This window comes from Pan paniscus, chromosome 14 (assembly GCF_029289425.2).
Source record: "Pan paniscus chromosome 14, NHGRI_mPanPan1-v2.0_pri, whole genome shotgun sequence".
Classification (NCBI taxonomy): domain Eukaryota; kingdom Metazoa; phylum Chordata; class Mammalia; order Primates; family Hominidae; genus Pan; species Pan paniscus.
In genome coordinates, this window is record NC_073263.2 from 95,964,004 (window position 1) to 95,986,075 (window position 22,072).

The following is a 22,072-nucleotide window of genomic DNA, read 5'->3' on the forward strand; positions in this document are numbered from 1 at the left end:
AAAGAGATGTAATCATATCTGGACTCCAAGGTTACTATCTCAGTCATGCCTGTTACTTTTTGGGGGGAAAAAAAGCCTTTTTAATCAGGGTTAGGAATACGATTTTCATTTGTTAAGTATTGAATTTATAACAGTGATGAGGGGTAAAAGAGCAAAATTTTATCTGCCTTTGTTTCTTTAAATTTTGTTCAGGAAGTGTATAATCTCCAGTGGGGGCAGGGGAGATGTATAATGCCTTATTTCCTTCGTTTAAATAAATAGACATTATTTTTATGTTTTAGGGCCTAATTAAAAAAATAGTTCAGATTAGGATTGCAGGTTAAAATTAGCCTTGGCCAAATAGCACGTATCTGAGAGCAGCGGATTCTAATTTTAATCACAGGGAATATCCAAAGAAGCTGGAAATAAAAATTCAACAATAAATATGTATTTCCAGAGAGTTTAAAATATTTACAAAAATTCCTAATTACACCTCACCATTTTGATGTAATTTCTGAGGATATATTTTTAGGACTTTGCATTTCTTTCTATTCTTTTTCTTCACAATTAAATCCATAGATAACCACCTTGCATTCCAATGAAGTTAAATCTACCCCCACTTGGTTTCCATCTTTGTCTCACATGTGTTATTTGTGAAATTTATCACTAGTATTAATCCTTCTCTCTCTCTTTTTTTTTTTTTTTTTTGCTTCAGTTGGCATTCACTTTTCTAAAATATTAAGGGGTAAACATTAAATTAAATATTCAAATAGGTGCACAAATACTGCAGGAGAGAAAAACCTAACAATTCTGTTGAAACTGAGCTGTTACCTGACAGGTGACACACAGCACAGCATAGCTCACAATTTTTTTTGGTTCAACGATATAAGCAAATCCAATGTGCAATTTGTAAGGCAGGCCAAAAGTGTCAGTGCATAATTTCTGGAAGAATATGTTATAGTACAACAGTCGAATGTGTGAAAGACAACAAAATATACAAAGACAAATAAATGACCTCTGGAAGGTTAAAATTCTAAGTCAAAGCCTCCAAGGATTTGGACACATGCTGAGCAGAGAGAAGACTCTTCATTTCTCTTGCCTGTTTTGTAAGGCAGTAAATAGCTCAAGCTCCAGATTGAGCAGTGAGGAGCTAATCAGCTCTTTTCCTCCCAATCACCCAAACCCCTCTGCCTCTCTCCCACCCCAAAGCTAAGCCCAGCAGGCAAACCAAGAAAACAGGAGGCTCTGATTATCCAAAGTATGCCTGCGGTAAGTCCAACCTGAGCCCGCCATTAAAGCTGTTCATCTCTTAGAAAGAATTGGAAACTGGGAACATTTTCTCTGGCTTCACTAGCAGAAAAAAATGCAATTGGTAATGAAGCAGAAGCACCATGTCAACTGCTTAAAGTTCACTCACATTTAACATTTCACACACCATTTCCATTCCAGTTCTCTCTCCACCAAGTGGAAAAGGCAATGGTGTCCTTTGGGGCTTAGCAGGATGGTTGGATCTCCTTGAAGTGCTTCCCTCTCTGTCACTCTCTTCCTTTTCTTCATTTCTCACTCAGTGGTGAGAGATCTTGATGCCAACTGGAACCACCTGTACCTCAGTGACCCACCTGAGCACCAAAAAATCACACAGGTTCTTCTGCCATGAATGAAAGAGCAATGAGCTTACAGAGCTAAGTCCCACTTAGCTTTTCAAATATCTTTATGTACTCTGAAGAGCCTATATTTGAGTTCTGAAGCCAGGATTTCTTGTCTTGATCCATGAAATCTAACCTGCTGCACTAGATTTACCTATCAGGTATTCCAAAAAGATTTTATGAATAATAGCAACATTTATAAAAGAAGAAATGCAAGTAGCCAACAAGCCAACAAACACATGAAAAAACGCTCAACATCACTAATCATGAGAGAAATGCAAATTAAAACCATCCTAAGATATCAACTTACACTAATCAGAATTGACATATATATATATGTATACATATATATATATATATTCAAGATGGAGTCTCGCTCTATCACCCGGTGTGGAGTGCAGTGGTGAGATCTCAGCTCACCGCAACCTCCACCTCCCAGGTTCAAGCAATTCTCCTCCCTCAGCCTCCGGAGTAGCTGGTTTTACAGGTGCCCCCCACCATAACCAGCTAATTTTTTTTTTTTTTTTTAGTAGAAAAGGGGTTTCACCATGTTGGCCAGGCTGCTCTTGAACTCCTGACCTCAAGTGATCCGCCTGCCTTGGCCTCCCAAAGTGCTGGGACTACAGCAGAATGGCTATTATTAAAAAGCCACACAACAACGATGTTGGCTTGGATGTGGAGAAAAGGGAACGCTTACATGCTGCTGGTGGAAATGTAAATTAGTTTAACCTCTATGGAAAACATACAGTATGAGAATATCTCAAAGAATTAAAAATAGAACTACTATTCAACCCAGCAATCTCCCTACTCGGCATCTACCCAAAGGAAAAGAAAGCCTATAAAAAAGACACCTGCACTCAGATGTTTATCACAGCACTATTCACAATAGCAAAGTCATGGAACTAATTAAGTGTCCACCAGTGGTGGGTCGGATAAAGAAAAGGTGGTACATGGCCAGGCACAGTGGCTCACACCTGTAATCCCAGCATTTTGGGAGGCCGAGGCAGGCAGATCACAAGGTCAGGAGATTGAGACCATCCTGGCTAACACAGTGAAACCCCGTCTCTACTAAAAATACGAAAACAACAACAACAAAAAACTAGCCAGGCATGGTGGCAGGCTCCTGTAGCCCCAGCTACTCAGGAGGCTGAGGCAGGAGAATGGCGTGAACCCAGGAGGTGGAGCTTGCAGTGAGCCGAGATCGTGCCACTGCACTCCAGCCTGGGTGACAGAGCGAGACTCTATCTCGAAAAAAAAAAAAAGAAAAGGTGGTACTTACACACCATGGAATACCATGCAGCCATAAAAAAACAATGAAGCATGTCCTTTGCAGCAACATGGGTGGAACTGGAGACTATTATCCTAAGTGAGCTCAGAAGCAGAAGATCAAATATCATATATTCTCACTTATAAGTGGGAGCTAAACAATGGGCAGACATGGACATGAAGAAGGAGATAACAGATACTGGGAATCCAAAAGCAGGAGAGTGGAAGGGGAGGGAGAGTTGAAAAGTTACCCATTGGGTACAATGTTCAATATTTGGGTGATGGGTACACCAGAAGCCCAGTCCTCACCATTACACATGTAATATTCATGTAACAAACAAGCATGTGTAACCCCAGATCTAAAACTTCAAAAAAACCCTAAATATTATTGAGCAACTTCTCTGTTTCAAGTTGAATCCCAAAATTCATATGTTCAAGTCCCAACCCCCAGTACCTCAGAAAGGAACCATATTTGGAGCCAGGACCTTTAAAGAGGTGAGTAAGTTAAAATGAGGCTGTTAGGATGGGTCCTAATCCAACCTGGCCAGTGCCCTTGTGAGAAGAGGAAAGTTGGACACACGAAAAGACCCCAGGCACGTGCAGATGCGCAGAGGAAAGACTGAAGAGGCAGCAAAAGCATGACTACCTGCAAGCTAAGAAGAAAGGCCTCAGGAGAAACCAACCCTACCGACACCTTGATCTTGGATTTCCAGCCTCCAAACTGTGAGAAATACATTTCCGTTGTTTAAACCACCCCATCTAATGACAGGCACTGTTCTAAAGAAGTTATATAGATTAACTCAATTCATTCTAACAACAGCCTCTGTGTGTGTGTAAATGGAACAAGAGGGGCATCAACATCCTTCTGCAGACAGGGAAACTAAAGTCCAGAGCAGTTAGAAAATACAAGTTAAAGAAAAATTACATGCTAAATAAATGATTGAGCTAGAATTTAAATGCCCGTTCTCTGTCTGCCTCCAGAGGCCATGCTGAACCACTACATGCTCCTGTTTCTGTATACTGCTGGCATCCTTCACTATGAATTGCTACATCACTCCGTTTCTTGAAATCTTTAAAGAACAAAGAAAACAAATTTTTTTACTCACTTAAAAACATGGAATATGGTATCTACAAATAAATAAGCAAGCAAGCCAATGCTTCTGTTTCATTTTCTTTTTAAATTCTCTGAAGATGAGTTCATTAGTTAAGATTATTTATCTTGTAAGAGAAACCCCCAACTCAAACTGGTCTAAATTAATTTTTTAAGTGGCTACTTCTAAATTAAAGTAAATTTTTAAATAAGTGGCCACTATAAATCCTCTAGCAGGTAAGATGGCTGCTACATTTCCAGCCTTCACATCTTCACATCATGTGACTCAGGGGTGAGACCTGGTCTTTGGGCCTCATTTCTCAGAACCCTCAGCAAAAGTGCCTTTCCATTATTTGGCTTTCAGTTTCACATTCATGGCTGAGACACCACGGCCAAGGGTCTGGAATAGAGTAATTTGTTTAAGACAGTTAGATTCCCATCCAAATCACAGAGCTGAGGGTCTCAGGATGGAGATGGAAGGAACTTCCCAAAGCCTTGTTGGAGGTTGCCAGAGGCTGGTGGGAGGAGGCATAGGGACGGAGTTACCATTTAATGGGTACTGTTAAAGCGAACTAAATATGGCCTGAGAAGAACTGTGTACTTCTATATTTGAGTCCTTGTGGACAAACCTAACCTAGCTTAATAGGAAGATGAGATTGAAAACCTAACTTAGGAGTATGCAGCCTGTAACAACAGCTGAGTGTTGGCCAATTCCAGCAGCCATACTTCGGCCACTCATAGACTGCTGTGTGTCCAAACTGTGTTCAAATAAGGCAAATGCCAACCTGTAACCAATCCAGCTATCTCTGTACCTCACTTCCAATCCTTGTACATCGCTTTCCTTTTTTTGTCTATAATTTTTTCTGACCACGAGGCACCCCTGGAGTCTTTCTGAATCTGCTGTGATTCTGGGGGCTGCCCGATTCACGAACGGTTAATTCTTCTTTTCGCTCAATTAAATTCCATCAAATTTAATTTGTCTGAAGTTTTCTTTTAACAGTACAGGGTTCTATTTGGGATGATGAAAAAGCTCTGGAAACATGGTGGTAACGGTTGTAGAATATTGTAAACGTGCTGAATGCCACTCAATTGTACACTTTAAAAAGGTTCAGATGGCAAATTTTATGTTATGTTTCTTTTACCACGAAAAAAAAAAGAAAAAAAGAAATGAAAAGGAAAAGGAAAAAGAAAAAACTCTCTCCTAACATGTTTCACTTCCACATTGGCTGAGGCCTGTTCATATTTTATTCCGAAAGTGCCCCTTTATCATTGAAAATATCCCTTGAGAGCCCTCCCTGACCACAGACTCAGTGCTTGCTTCTACAGAGAAAATTACAATTACGCCAGAGTGTGTTGAAACTAACTTGTCACTGGGCTCAGGAAAGACCATGTTATTCATGGGAGCCAAGAACCCTTATCTTAGACTTCCAGAGATTTCTTACAGGGAGGTCAAGTCACTTATTGGTGGTTCAAGTAGAAAAAAATATAGTGGGCTTTTTGAGATTAATATTTCCTGGTGGCATTTTTAGTGTTCATTGGAAAAGAACAAGTTCTAGTCGGGTAAGCTGACAGACATAAACAGGGAAGGAGCTGCCGCACCTAGAGGAGGATTTGTTTTCTCCTGGGACTGTGTATAGATAAGCACACACCCAGAAGCCTGGGCAAACCCAGAGAGCAGCAGGGGGATTACCTGCTGACAAGTACAGCAAGGGTGAGCAGATTGCCCTGTGATAAAAGCCGCTCAATTGCATCATCTCTCCAGCAAGGGGAAACCAGCTCTAAGGCAGCCATCTAGTTGCAAGATGAGTTCACTGTAACTGCATGTTGTGAGTAGCTGTTGCTTAAAAACAATGAATTTACACTCATTACTCCCAGCGTCAACTTCAGAATGATTTTTATCACGCCTGCTTTTGTGCAGCTAAGCTGCAAAATGTGCGCTGCGACAGACTGAAGCAGATAAAGAACAAATTTGCATGTTACTGGGTTGCAAGAGCCCTTTGATTGTTGGAGAGGCCCGATAATGCTGTCAAGAGCTCGGTGGACTGAGCGGCGGCCGAGACGCACCAGATCTGCACTAAGTGTAGCTGACAGCAAACGATTTAGACTCAGCACGGAATCAAAGCGTTGGACATATCTCAAGTAAAAATGTTAAAAACACAAAGAAGCCTGCATCTTGATAAGAGGACATCAGTGAGGAGAGATATGCACAGAAAGAAAGAAAATGACCTTGAGTTTATAAAAATGCTACACGTCTTGGAATTGTAAAATGCCTAAAATGAAAAGAAAATGGGCAGCTCAAATCAGACTTCAAGCTAGGAAAGCCTGAAAGTTGTGTGCTTGCCACAGTTGAAGAAGAGAAAAAGAAGCAATAGCTAACTGCACGGATTATTATAGAGATTACGTTTCTGTTTTCGAGACCAGTCATTTGCTCGTACAAATGAGCCTAATGACTTAAAGCACCAAGACATACATGTCTCTGCTGTGCACACCTCCTTGACATGAAATGCAAGACTCAAAATACAAAAATAATTTTAGGAAGGAAAAACTGATTAGTGGCAATAATCAAGACAAATCTTGCTATTTGAAAAAACAAATAAAAATACTGGAAATGAAACCTTAAGTAGTATTATTAAATAATATCAGGGTGGGGCACGGTGGCTCACACCTATATTTCCAGCACTTTGGGAGGTCCAGGCAAGTGGATCACCTGAGGTCGAGAGTTGGAGACCAGCCTGACCAACATGGCAAAACCCCATCTCTACTTAAAGTACAAAAATTAGCATGGCATGGTGGTGTGCACCTGTAGTCCCAGCTACTCAGGAGGCTGAGGCTGGAGAATCGCTCAAACTCAGGAGGTGGAGGCTGCAGTGAGTCAAGATCTCGCCACTGCACTCCAGCCTGGGCAACAGAGTGAGACTCCATCTCAAAAAATAATAATAATAATTTAAAATAATAATACATTTGCCGCATTGGAAAATAGGTCTTCAGCAAAGTATGCTATATAGTGTATCAATAGGGAGTAAGCTAATGGTTCTTCTCCAGGAAAGACTGCATCTTCTGTCAGCATTTGATGTGATTCAAATCAGACTCTTCAGTTTCTTCACTTATGTTTTTCCCTTTCCTTTCTCTCCATAAAAACAATGACTATCACCAGGTCTGTAATCTTCTTCCAGAGAGAACCACCAGAAAAGAATAGCAGGTAGACATAGCCGGAAAATCGAAGCCCCAATTTTCTGACAAACAAAACTAGCCAGAATAAGCAAATAAATTACATGTGCACGTGTTTCTCTTTAGTCTTTACCCGTGTATTTCCCTAGAGGGGAAAGGTTTATAAAAACTAGAAAGAGGCCATGTTTTCTTTATCACTTGAGTGTATCAATCACCTAACATAAAGCCACCATGGGCTCCCAGTTTTGAAAAGCGAATTTTCCACACTAAAGGACATCTTCAGACACTGCTCACACCCACACCTGAGTTCAAATATTTATATATAGTTTTAATACATTGATTCAACATTTGTTTTAAAAAACGTTCCCCAAATTTTTCTTGTTGATGACGGTTTTTAATAGAAAAAATAAGTTTCCCCAGTTTCCAGCTGCAATGTGATCATATAAATAATATTTAACTAAATTCTATTCTGTGTGTGTTTGCCAAGCCTAAAAGCATTTTTGCCCAGTAGCCTGAAATGTTCCTCTAAACTTTTCTGGCTTACTGGTAAACATTTAACATTTCAAAATAGATTAAACGGGGAATCGTGAGAGCCTATGTAGGAAACTGTTTCTTTCTAAATATTGTGTTTTGTCTGTTCTGATTTCTGAATTCATGGCAAATCTTCCAGCCTTTTTTTCCACTCTGGGTAGACCATCAACCATGGTAGAGGAAAATAGCTTTAAGAACTTTACTACATTGTGCAATTTTCTAATAAAACACAAGAGGGCAGGTTTTGCTTTATTGTAAGCCTAATTCCACTCCCCTGGTAATCAAGATCAGTCACTGGGCTAATTGCAAATTCAGAAACCCTCAATAACATACAAAGTGAAGGAGTAATCAGGGTGCATAACTCTGGCAGTGAAATCTGTTGTTTTAATAAAGAAGGCCAAGCTCAAGCATCTCTACTTAGCATTATTTACAACCAGTACAATTATACTTGGGAGGCGCTGTGATAGTTTTAGTTTGTTCATAAAATGCCAAAAGAGCAGAAAATGGCTAACAGAATGACCAAATTCAGTCATATTAGATTTAAGAAGTCTGACTAAAGTTGATGGGGCAAATAACAAAAGTGGGCCAATGGTTTCTATCAAACATGCAGCTGTGGAGAAAATTATACAGAGCATGCAAGTATTGAATAGGAACCTTTTAACTTTGTTTTGTTTTAGAAAACTTTAACTTCTAGTTCACAATACTCTTGTGTATGGTTTTCAAGATTTCATTTAATGACCTGCCAAAGCAGAATTAAGTTCATAAGGGTTTTTTTCAGCTTGAACTGCTGTTACGGCTAAAGTCAAAGTACTGTCATCTTTGGAGAGTTTCTAAAGCAATTGCTGCTTGAGTCCATCAGTGTGAGAGAGGCATTGGTTTGCCTGACTGAATAATTTGCCCACTAACTCCTTCCACTGAAACAAAGCTTTTAGGATATCAGACAGTGGAGGATCCTAAAATGGCATGTGTGAGGACTTAGAGGAGAGATGGGTAGAAATCTTAACTTCCTATCCTAGTCCCTAAAAATGGTAGAATTAAGGCCTACCAATAGTAGGAAGAAGATACATCTAGAAAGAAAATACACCTGAAGAGTATCTCCTTGTGTTAGGTTGCATAGAGTATAATTCTACCTAGCATACGTGCAATTCAAAATCTGAAGGATAGGTTGTATGGTAACTTCATGGCAGAGATGGATCTTATGTTTTATCCAGTACATCTTAAAACAGACGTCAGAAGCTCTGAATGAAACATTCTACTTTGAAATTAGTTTATTCATTCACTTATTCATTCAAAGAATATTTATAAAGTACTCAGGATAAGTAAGGCACTAGAGAAATAGGAAGAGCTTCAACCTTAGAGTCTCCAACAAATTGACCCAACTTGAAGGCTTATCTGGGAGATCACCAAGTTAGCTGCTGCAGGACCTCTCTTCCCTGGTCGGTCACTTGAAGCAGCCACCTGCTTCCACCCCAGGATTAGTCACTAAACTGTGGGGATATCAAAAGTAACTTCACCTGAGGAAAGGCTGGCTCTCCTTTTCCTACCTGTTCAATACAGATTGAGAAAATAGCAATTGTTTGGAAACTCACCAGAAAATAGCATACCAGTTTAAGAGATTATTTTTTAGACTGAGGTTGTTATTATATATTTTACATGTATATATATTTCAATATACATGCTGAGTGCCCAAAAGATGAGAATTGATGCACACTACTTAAAAAACAATAATCCTCAAAAGACAAACAATAATCTGCAAAACAACATTTATTTTTAGTTTCCTTTTTAGTAAGTTTTCTACTTCTTAATAATGAGATTAAAACTAGTCATTAAAAGTATTATAATTAACAATGTTAAATCCTAAGCAAGATACAAATGTCAATTTTAGAATTAGAAGGGAATTTAATGCACAAAGGAAAGATGTTATTGCATTTTATCCCATTTCTGAATGTTAGCTTTATAAAAAGCATTTCTATTAAAATCATACATGCAGTTTTTCTAATACTGAAGATATAAGCAGTAAAGTGATCTGGTCATTTTCTTCAAGGTTGAATTCTTCCCCCTATCATTGAGAAATATAGCCTACAGTATTTGGTGACATTTTCTGAGTTTATTTGCATGATATTCAATGTAAGTAAATACCAACTTTTTATTCTGTTGGTTTATCCTACCTTAATATTTGTTCAAATGCATTCATAATTGATTTATTGTAAGGTCAGAAAATGCTAGAAAATTGTATTTCTCTTATATGAACTACAAAATTAGGAAATTCTCTCAGGAAGACATTATAAAACATAATAGTTATAAAAAGTCACCCACACTACAGATAAAAGCAGCTAAGTATAATCGATTACTATTTTTTCCTACCTAAGATAGATCTGCTTTAACCAAGTCTTATGAGAATTCTGATATACCTGACAGATAAGCTAGAGGTGGTTATTTGCTTTATGAAATTATTCGTAATAGTTCACTTATAAAAAGTAACTTCTCCTGGAGCTTTTAACATAATTGATTTATACATAACTTTTCAGAAATATATGTACCATGCACAATTATATCTCCATTTTAATAAATTTCTCTTTTTGTTTAAAACCAAGATTTAAAAATGTGTTCCCCAACTATCCTGAGCTCAGAGCATAAACCTTCCAGAGTGGAGCATGTGAAAGACACAGTGCTGTATTTTCCATGAATATTGTTAATGGCAGGAACTGAGAGGTATCTGATATGTGGCTGAGGCTAAAAAGCCCAAGCAGGGCTTTACCGGGCTATCTTGATCTTCACCACTGAGCCTGCTCTCAGATGCACCTGTAACTTTATGAGATTCAAATTCAGTTCCAACTGGGCTTTGTCCATTTCTCTGGCTTTAGCAGTCCTATTGCATTGGGGTAAACTGGTTCTTGGTGAGTCTTGCACTCTCTAGGACCCCTTATGTTGAAGGCGGCTCCAGGGACCTCTTAACACCCATTCTTTACAGGCATTCATTCCAGTAGAGAGGGGCCTCGACAGACAAGCCACGCCCTAGAACTTCAGTCTCACTCCTGATGCACAGAAACCAGATACGAGCAGATGAAATTTGCCTGGAAATCTCAAGAGCCATTAACTTCTCTGAAGTGGGGTCCATCATGATAAGTCTGAACATCGTAGTAAAGATTGCCTCATTCTTATTCCTCATGATCTGATGATTGCATAGCAGAATATAACCACTTAATTCTAAATTGTCATGTTTTGTACAGATGGTTTGCTTTCAAATGATAAGACTTAATTGATCAACATTCATAAGTAACTGTGAGTATACGGCAACATTAATCAATCTAACGTCAATGCTTAAAAATAAGCCCAGTGCATTATGTGGGAATAATTTTTCATCTGAGGCTACCTAGTAAAGAAATTGGTTGAGGATCAGCCAAAGAGACCTCAGAGTAATGGGACTCAAGTCAAATTGTCTCATGTTCAGGTTTATAGCCTCACCAGCCTTCAGTCAGCCTTCCTTGGAAAGAGTAATTCTGTATTTGTTAATAGGTTTACAGTAGCATATCAACTAACCAGGAAACTCTATAATTTTATTATCTTCTCTATTTATCACTATAGAATCAATGTGTATCCAGCTATTGAATCCTGTAATATAGGTCTACTGTTTAAAACTGCAGATTTTAAGTAAAATCCGTAAAATCTAGTTTACACAATAGAGTGGAATTGATCCTTCATTTAGTCATTTTCCATCCTGTAAAGAAAACAAGGCTTATTCTCATCTTCTAAGCTGGAGAGGAAAAAGATAGAGAAAAGAAGAAAAAGAAGCCCAAGGAAGATAATCAGGAGGGTGCCTAGAAGCAGAGATGTTTATAGCTAAAACGGATCTTGGAGACTCATCTAGCACCTACCACCTCCCACCTCCATGGCATTACCAATAAAGACACTGGGGCTAAGAAAGATTGATGTATGGTCTTGGCCAGGTCTCACATTGCACTGACCTGCAAATTTAAATGACTCCCCTGGATCAATGTTTTGGGATTTTTTTTGTTTTTTTAAAATGCTTTCAGAAAAGGAGGAGGCTTAATCAATATGGGGGGGGGTTATCATTAGATATCACAAATTGTCAGGTCTATCTTTATTTGAAGGTAGAGGTAGCCTCAAGCACTTTACTTTGGGTTTGTTAAACAAGCAAGCAAAGCGGAAACTACAGCTAAGCATCTTCTGAATGAGATCATCATCACTATAGAAGAACCTATGTCAAAGATCTTCAACTCAAGAAGGAACAGTGAGGATTAGTTCCTTTATTGTCAGCGTCAGAACTGTGGCTTGGCCAGCCTCTTCTCTTAGGTAAGGCATGAGCACCCTAGGCTTCTTCTGTGTATCTCTTGCTGCTTAAATGTGTCTCCATTAGGGGTGTATATCCTTTTCGAAGTCTTCTATATTGAAGAAAAGCCAACAGCACAAAAAGACCAACCAAAGCCACCAGCGTTCCCATGACTACTAAGAGGGTTGTGGGCCAACCTGGAGTTTCTTCAACTGAAACTAAAGCAGAAGAGAAGGGTCTACAATCAGGATTTTCATCAGCTGAATACTTTCAGAAGAGAAAAAGAGCAAGCGCACTTGCCTTTCACGTGCTTTTTGTTGATAAAGCAAAACTACTCGTGCTAGACTAAAATTTATCTTCTCCTTTCTCACCATTTATCATATCCACAATTGTTTTTCTTGGGGTAGTCAGAACTGGCATCCCATTACTTAAATACAGCTTATTGCATTTTAAAAATTTGTTACAATAAATGCTTATGCCGAAGAAACCTTCTAAGGAAGAATGTAACTACTTTTCTGAGTTAGAAACTCATTTGTAAAAGTGCATGCTAAAATGGCATCTGGGGAGCTGCAAAATATACAGCCCTTGGGAAGAGAAATTCTGCTATTGTCTCTACCTTTTTTATAGAATGATAAACCTGTGAGAGGGATCAGACTGGCTATTACACCAGGAGACACTCAATAACCAAGCAGATGATATTTATACCCATTCAAATAGTTGTGAATAAAATGTAAATCTCCCACATGATAAATCCAATCTTCTACTCTTATATATTTTATAAGCACTCTTCCACAAAATTAGTGGATTTCATTTTTTGGTTTTTTTTTTTTTTTTTTTTTAGATAGAGTCTCGCTCTGTCACCCAGGCTGGAGTACAGTGGCATGATCTCGGCTCACTGCAACCCCTGCCTCCTGAGTTCAAGCGATTCTCCTGCCTCAGCCTCCCGAGTAGCTGGGATTACAGGCACCCATCACCATGCTCAGATAAATTTTGTATTTTTAGTAGAGACAGGGTTTCGCCATGTTGGCCAGGCTGGTCTGAAACTCCTGACTGCAGGGGATCCACCTGCCTCGGCCTCCAAAAGTGCTGGGATTACAGGTGTGAGCTACTGCACCTGGCCGAATTTCATTTTTAATATACATATGCCTGTTTGTCATATATTTTAAAAATTATATTCTCCTTGGCCAACTGTTCTTAAATTCAGCTCCTCTGAATTTGCTCTATACCTTACACTCACCTAAATATAAGATTCTCTTTCTAGTCCTTTTTCTGCAATCCCACGGGAGGTCCTGACCTGTCCTGACGGGATTCCTCCAAGAGCGTTTTGATCTGTCTCCTCCTGCTTCAACCCAGCAGCACCTATTGCCAACTTCATCTTCTTAAAACACATACATTTTTATTCTGCCATTTCTTTGTTCAAGACCAAAAAATGGTTGCCTTTTGCTTTTGTCCAAATCCTCTTAGTTTTTTTAAAAATTATGTTTTAGAAATTGTTGTAACATATATGTAACATAAATTTGACCACCTTGACCATTTTTAAATAGGCAATGCAGTGGCATTAAGTACATTCACATTGTTGTGCGACCATCACCACCATCCATTCTCAGAACCTTTATATCTTGCAAAACTGATACATTGTGCCCACCAAACAGTAACTCCCTATTCTCCCCTCCCAACCCCTGGTAACCAGGGGTCTCTATGAATTTGACTATCTCATAGTCTAAGTGGAGTCATGCAATATTTGTTCTTATGTCTGGCTTATTAAACTTAGCTTAGTGTCCTCAAAGTTCATCCATGTTGTGGCATGTATCAGAATCTCCTTCCTTTTCGAGGCTGAATAATATTCCACTGTATGTATGTACCACATTTTGTTTATTCATTCATCCACTAACAGACACTTGGTTTGCATCTACCTTTTGGCTATTGTAAGTAATGCTGCTATGAACATGGGTGTGCAAATATCTCTGCTGGACCTTGCTTTCAGTTCTTTTAGGTATACCAGAAGTGTAATTGCTGGGTCATATGGTAATTATTTGTTCCATTTTTTTGAGGAATCCCCATACTGTTTTCCATAGTGGCTGCACCATTTTACATTCCCACCAGCAATGCACAAGGATTCCAATTTCTCTACACCCTCAGCAACACTTACTATTTTCTATTTTTTTTGATAGCAGTCATCCCAATGGGTATGAGGTGGTATCTTACTGGGGTTTCTGCCTGGCATCTAAGGCCCTCTGTACCTAGGCTCTTTCATAAATTTGAACTTAATTCAAGGTAATTCTCTGCCCAAGTGTCCCACTACAACCAGGCTTGAAAGACTCAGGTCAAAGAGAGAGAGACTGAGCTCTGAAATCATCTTGATTGCTTTCTAGGCTGAGACTTTGGGTAAATAGGCTGTGTGATTTTTCACCTTCTTGATTAAGATTTTTTCAATTGTTTTTTTTTGTTGTTTTTTTGTTTTTGTTTTTTTGAAACAGGGTCTCACTCTGTTGCCCAGACTGGAGTGCAGTGGCACAAACAGGGCTCACTGTAGCCTCTACATCCTGGGCTCAAGCGATTCTTCCACCTCAGCCCCCCGAGTGGCTGAGACTACAGGCATGCACCACTATGCCCAGCTAATATTATTTGAATTTTAGCAGAGATAGGTCTCAGTATGTTGCCAGGCTCCTAACATTCTTTAAATGGTGTGTGGAGCCATATTGGGGCCTGGGCCAAAAAGAAAAACATGTGCCCTGTATATACTTATCAAAATATCCTCCCATATGTTGAACCAAGTGGGAAAAGCTAATAAGAAATCTACAATCTTAAAACATGACTTTAAAAACAGTAACTAATGAAACATACACATAGAGTCCCACGTAGCCCAATCTGTTGGTAGACCAATCAATGTCAACCTTCATGAACCTATCCATCGCAGGTGGCATAGGCTAAATTGGAAATGACTGATTCAGTTATAAGACGATGTGGGTGTGCAAAACAAACAAAAGTCTGCCTTTATTTAAAATTTTGATGATGTATTATTCATGGTTAATTTTTTGCATTAATTTTGACTTTCCAAAATTTTGTATTATATTATTACTTACCTTGATTACTGAGTTTTCTGGCCTCCTCTTGAATTTTGTGCTCAAGGCAAATGTTGTACTTTCCTCACCCTAATCCCAGCCCTGCCCTCAAGGAATAATCTCTAAATCCAGCTAGTCCCTGTACAGTGTGGCTAGTTCATTTTTATTTCATTGGTTAGAAATTTCAAAGAACCATAGGGAGGTTTTTTATTAAACCAATTAATTCAGAGAGAATTGTCAAGTCAGGTGTAGTAGATAGTTCATTTAATAAGATCTATTTAAAACTTTCAGTTTTCTAAAACAAGAGTCAGCTCATTAGTCCCTTTCTGATGTTTAATTGGTAGTTTAAAGGCTCGTTTTGCTAAATACGTATATGCTAGAAAAATGGTCAATAAACTTAACTAGACCTGAAAGCTTCGGCTAAAGGTCTTAGTTTACATTATAAAGAAAGAAAGAAAGAAAGCTAGCTCCTTTAGAAGATGAATGAATCACCCATTTGGAAGTTGTGTTAGTTACCTGGCAGATCGATGGCATAGCTGTAGCCAAGTTGGTCTGAGGTTAAAAAGAGTTCTTCATTAGTCACTGGAGGGAAGAAAGGAACCATGTTGTACATCCGATTGTGACCAATAGGGGCCAGCTCCTGAGGCCAGGCATCTGCAGGAGGATTAAATCTTTTCATCCACTCATCAAAGATGGCATCAGTAAAGGAATGAAGAACCTGCAAAACAGTTGGACACAGCATTTAACATAAATCAGTCTGTTCCGATCACACCAACCTGACTGTTGCTTTCTCTAAAGTGGAATAACTTCTTCTTGACATAGGAACTTCTGTATACCCATGTGTGGAATACCCCCTTCTGTGTACCACCATGAGGAAGCCCAAATCAACTCATATAGAGTGACTATGATGGCGAGGATCAAGATTTCGGGAAGAAAAACAGTTAAGTTTTCAACGATGTATGAATCTCTCTCTCCAAGCAGGACTATAAACCCCTTTGTCAAGTGAGCAAATGAAAGTTCATGTTGGATTTAACATTGGTTGCAGATTGAACATTTGAGGCCTATGTTATTTAACATTTCATAATGTTAATTATGAAATTCAGAAAAAGGCAAGTATGATAAGATACATGTTCTAGTATTGAGATGATTTGGTTTAACAGGAGAGAAAGAAAAAGTTGTGTTTACAGGTTGAGTATCTGAAATCTGAAAATTTAAAACCTAAAATCCCCCTAAACCTGAAACTTTTTGAGTGCCAACATGACACTTGAAGGAAATGCTCATTGGAGCATTTTTGAATTTTTTGGATTTGGGATTCTCAACTGGTATAATGCAAGTATTCCAAAATCTGAAAAAATTCAAAATCCCAAACACTTCTGGTCCCAAGCATTTCAGATAAGTGATACTCAATCTGTATCAATATTATAATATAAAGGAACAGTAAATTTTTCTCACCAGGAATACTCTTCTGTCTACTCATTTCATAAACTCTCACTTGAATTCTTGCTGTTATGCCAGCAAAAGAAAGTCTAAAAAGGTAATGTACAAAGTGCTCATTTACGTTTTCTCAAGGAAGCCATTAAAGTCCTTTTAAAATATAGCAATTACTATATGTTTTGAAATATTAACAGCAAAATTTCCACATTGATAGCCCTGATTTTGTAACATGATACAAGTTTGAGAGTTCAGTCCCACCTTGATGGCAGTTGTTGGAGTTCCTTGTTCCTTCCTGGATGGTAAGTTCAAGGAGCTCAGGGGCAGTGTCCTTTTTTCATTCCCCCTGGATCCCCAGAGCTTGTCAACCCAGGGTGTCTCATATGGAGAAAGGGAGGTACTTATTTCAGTAAATACTTATTCAGTGTATTCATTCCTCCATTCACCACTGTACCCTGTACATTTATAGCACTGATTAAATGATACTATAACTTGTTATTTATGTATCTATGTCCCCTAACAAGATCCTAACTCCTTAAGGTCTAAGATAAGGACTTTTCACCTTTGAAGTCTCAGGTTTAGTATACAACCTGGACGGAGTCAATGTTTACTAAGTATGTGTTTGCTGATGACAGTGTCACGCAGACACTTTGCATACAGTGCAAAGCTTAGCATACAACCTGGACAGAGTCAATATTTACTAAGTATGTGTTGGCTGATGACAGTGTCATGCATCTTTATTTACATAAACAGTTTGTGCAAATAAACTGTGTCTAGGGATATACAAAAATATATTTTCCAAAGAAGGCCACACAATGTTTCTTGACTAACATGCTTTTCTAGAATCTTGCCACTCCCTCATTGAAGGTTGGCTTCAACTGGCCTTCCCTTGAAACTTGGTGAGTTTCTGACTCTTTTATAACCAATAAAATGCAACAGAAGTGACATTTTGTGACTTTCAAGGTTAAATCATAAAGCGTATTGCAGTTCCTATCTTGTGCCTGAGCCCTGAACCTTCAAATAAGCAGTCCAGCTGTCCTGAGGCAGCCATGCCGTAAGGAAGCCCAAACCAACTCATATAGAGTGACCATGATGGTGAGGCTCAAGATTTCAGGAAGAAAAACAGATAGCGGGCCAGTCCACAGCTGTTCCAACACCTATCACCATCTGACTGCAGCTGCACTGAAAGATGCTAGGCTAGAACTGCCTAGTCAAGCCCTTCCAAAATTCCTGACCCACAGAAATGGTAAGAAATGAAATGGTCACCTTCAAGCCACTGAGTGTTTGGGTAATCGTAATCTGTTATGCAGAAATGGATATACACAACAAAGGAAAAAAACCTGAGTAGAGCCTCACAGGCTCATGGTTACCAGCACGTGCAGGGAAGGGAGTTCCTTGGTCGCTTTCTCTTTTCTGTTGAGACACAAAATTTAATAGAAATTTTGTTTGTAGTTCTTACATTCTCAGTGTGAGCTGAATTGGGACCCGCTGCCCCATGCAGAAGTGGCCCATTCCTGGAGGCAGGGGAGAAACTGTGGGGGGGCGGGGTGAAATGGGAAGAGCCCCATTCTTCCTCAGTGTTGGGGGGCTAGAGACGCCACCCCCTTTTCCTGGCCCCCTCTGGGTTCCAGGAAGGAGAACAGATGGAATGTCAGGCCTGAGACTTCTCCTCCACACTGCTGCCCCCTGGGTGGGAGGGTAGCTAAGAGATCCAGACAGAGAATGAGAAGGCAGAGGTGGTGAAACGGGGATAGTGACGCAGCTTGAGATGAATAAAACACAGCCTGTGGAGCTGATGATCCAGGATCACAGAGGTCTGTAAACCTCAACAGTGGACACCAATAACATGGCACTGAGAAGGTAGGGAAGATAATATATATTAGGTACCTAGTACACAGCACCTTTCTTGCAGGAAATGGTTATTCAATGGTTGTTATCACTATGACTATACCATCAGTACTATTATTATTTTAACTTGGGACAAGGACTTATGGAAGAAGAATGATGGAATTCGCATTTTGCAGGTGGGTGGGGCCTGCAAGCACCTCTGAAATCACACACACTGTACATATAGCCAATGAGGAGCTGGGCATTTAGGAATGCATGTGGCACATGCCTAGCACTTTTTGATAAGTAAATTAGTGAGTATTTATTAGTGTTTGCTCAATTACCCAAAATGACATATTGAATCCTCAAAGCAGCCTGATTTGGTGGATATTATTTGTTTGCTCAGGCTGCTGTAACAAAGTACTACAGACTGGGTGGCTTAGACAACAGGCATTTGTCTTACGGTTGGAGACAGTGTCTCGCTTCTAGGCAGCTGGAAGTCCAACACCAAGATGTCAGTGGGGCCGGTTCCTTCTAAGCACTGTGAGGGAAAATCTGTTCCAGACCTCACTCCTACCTTCTCGGGCCTTGCTGACAATCTTTGGCATTCCTTGCCTTGTAGATCTCTATCTTCATCCTCATGCAGTGTTCTCCCTGTGTGCAGGTGCCTATGTCCAAATTTTCCCTTTTTATAGGGACACCACTCACACTAGATTAGGGACCTACTCTACTCCAGTATGACATTTTATGTTAATAAACTATATCTGCAGCTATCCTATTTCCAAACAAGGTGACATTCTGAGTTATTAGCTATTAGGACTTTGACATATGAATTTTGTGGGGGACAATTCAACCCATAACATTATTACCCTGTTTTACAGATGGGGAATAAAAGGCACAAAAGTGTTAAGTGACTTGCGTAAGGTCACACAGCTAATATATGGTGGAGTAAGAATTTGAACCCAGGAAGTCTGGTTCTAAAGTGAGAGTTCTTAATCCACATACTCTACTTCCTCTCCACCACCGGTCCCCAACCTTTTTGGCACCAGGGACTGGTTTTCGAGGAAGACAATTTTCACGGACCAGGGGGTGGTGGATGGGAAGGGAGATGGTTTTAGGATGAAATTGTTCCACCTTGGATTATCAGGCATTAGTTAGATTCTCATAAGGAGTGTGCAACCTAGGGCCCTCTCAGGTGAAGTTCATGATAGGGTTTGCACTCTTATGAGAATCTAATGCTGCTGATCTGACAGGAGGCGGAGCTCAAGTGATAATGCTCAATTGCTTACCATCCACCTGCTGTGTGGCCCAGTTCCTAAGAGGCCACAGACCAGCATGGGCCCATGGCCCAGGGGTTGGGGACCCCTGCTTTACACCACCACACTGTAGTACAACCTTCAGGACCAACTAGAATAAGAAAAATTGATTTTGAAGGCATATTCTCCAATCTTAACAATGCAGAAAGAGGATACTTTGACCTATGAGTCCTAAACCAATCATGAACTTTTAGATACTGTCTGAGTTCAAGTCAGGGATCAAATTGTGATGACAGAAAGAGACAAGAGACTATCAGGACATAAGGAAGATGCAGAATCAGTGCTGTAAGAGGCAAATAACTTATAGAAAGTATCAGAATTCACCAAGGGAAAAATGTAAATAATAAAGGAGAAGGCAAGATCCTAAGGCAATTAATAATCTGGAGAGATAAAAAAAAATAGGGGAAAATAATAAGGAGTAATTGAAATTGTAGCTCTCAGGAGGGCTATAAAACATACAATAAATGCTCTAGTAAGGCTGCACACAGTGGTTCATGCCTGTAATCCCAGCACTTTGGGAAGCTGAGGCAAGAGGATCACATGAGCCCAGGAGTTCGAGACCAGCCCCAGCAACAGAGTGAGACCCCATTTCTACAAAAATTTAAAAATTAGCTAGGTGTGATAGTGTGTGCCTGTGGTCCCAGCTACTTGAGGCTGAGATGCGAGGATCATTTGAGCCCTGGAAGTCAAGGCTGCAGTGAGCTATGATTGTGCCACTGCACTCCAGCCTGAGTGACAGAGCGAGATACTGTCTCAACAACAACAACAACAACAACAAAGCTCTAGTAAGAACTATATACAGAGTACCCAAATTATAGAATGTAAGTTTTTTTGAAAAGACTGGTACATGCTGAGAAAATGCAAAGAATCCAATGAACAAAATGCTACAAGCAATAACATATCTACAAGCTAAAAAGAGAAGTAGTACAATCTACGGAATAGGTAGTTTTGTTAAAATTGTGGGCATTATTCCTCAATAAGATACCTTGAATTGCTCTTGAAAAACTAATTGTATCTTTGTTAAATACAAGTTAAAAATGTTAAATACAAGTTAATATCTCTGTAAAGGGTCAAATGTCATTTGAGGGTAGGAAGCAAAAGCAAAAGTTAAATGAAAGTGTATCATTGGGCTGGGCATGGTGGCCCACACCTGTAATCCCAGCACTTTGTGAGACTGAGGTGGGAGGATCACCCGAGGTCAGGAGTTCGAGACCAGCCTAGCCAATATGGTGAAACACCATCTCTACTAAAAATACAAAACATTAGCTGGGTGTGGTGGCGTGCACCTGTGATCCCAGCTATTCGGGAGGCTGAGGCAGGAGAGTCACTTGAACTCGGGAGGTGGAGGCTGCAATGAGCCAAGAACGCACCACTGCACTCCAGCCTGGACCACAGAGTGAGACTCCATCTCAAAAAATAAATAAATAATAAATAAATAAATTTGTATCATTGGTGCCTTTCATCTGCTCGAGGGCTACATAGCTATGTTTTGGTATTAGAAACTGAGTACTTCAGAAATGAGGTTCCGAATTTTGGCATATAAACCTATTCTGTCTTGTTCCAACAAAATGAGGATAGGTACAGAAAAGGAAAAAAAAAAAACAACACTAAATTTCAAAGTAGAGGCCATAATGAAAAAAAAATGTGATTACATGGGCTTTCAAGGTAAAGATTTTTCATGTAACCCATGCAGGAGAAAGTAATCAACCAACAAATATTGCACCTGCAGGCATAAAGAAAATAAAATACAACAAAGTGTGCATTATTTTTTCAAGATCATTGGAGGATAAAGTTACTATCAAAGGGCCTTAGCTTAAATGACTATAAATTTGGATTCCCACCACACAGATGAAATAAGAAAAGTTTCTGCATCTAGAGAAAGAACCATGGAAATATGAGGCCGGCTGCAAAGATGTGTGTGCATCATTAAAGACCAGCACAGTGTAGCTTTCACCACTTGAGTTCATGTGTTACTGCCCAGAAGGCATCCTTTGTCATCAGACTGGATCCTATTGTGGTGACATGCTATTGCTCTGGTCCTCTGAGAGTCAGAACTAAGTGACAATTCAAATGTGATCACTTAAAAGCCACATGACAGATAAATGCACACACAGGTCCATATGGGAACTCTAATTTAAAACTTAAAGTAGAAGGCATACATTAAAAGGTTGGTTCGGACTTTTTAAATGAGAGAATTCCTAATGCTCATTCCTAAAAAATATATTTCATCAGGCTTGCTATTTTAGGGAAATATCTTGTCTTGTTCTACCAAAGATTTGAAAACAAATGTAATTGGGATGCTGGTTTCACACTGCCCTAAATAGGCCATATGTAATAGGCATGAAATAGTTAAACAACACCCAAGTCTCTACTTAATTAACTAAGCTCTGCCACAAGGAGGTGGGTACTACACAGAGAGAATATTTCAGTGACAGACGAGAAACAATCTCCTATGGACTCAATGT

At 39.5% G+C, this 22,072-nt stretch overlaps 1 protein-coding gene across 8 annotated transcripts in view; it reads right to left on the bottom strand.

The window, feature by feature from the left end:
* Window positions 1–22,072, bottom strand: part of DCT (dopachrome tautomerase) — a 141,194-nt gene that overhangs the window by 18,662 nt on the left and 100,460 nt on the right. For 3 of the 8 annotated variants that reach the window (XM_003832022.5, XM_055096899.2, XM_055096900.2), the window contains 3 exons: window positions 17,835–17,877; window positions 15,550–15,751; window positions 7,747–12,189 (listed from right to left, as the gene is read on the bottom strand). In XM_003832022.5, coding sequence (XP_003832070.1) covers window positions 12,011–12,189; window positions 15,550–15,751; window positions 17,835–17,877 — 424 coding nt within the window. In that variant the 3' untranslated portion in view covers window positions 7,747–12,010. Of the gene's footprint in view, window positions 1–7,745; window positions 12,190–15,549; window positions 15,752–17,834; window positions 17,878–22,072 lie in introns of those variants that run through there. The other 5 variants (XM_055096901.2, XM_034936851.3, XM_034936852.3 and 2 more) reach the window with 4 other exon arrangements.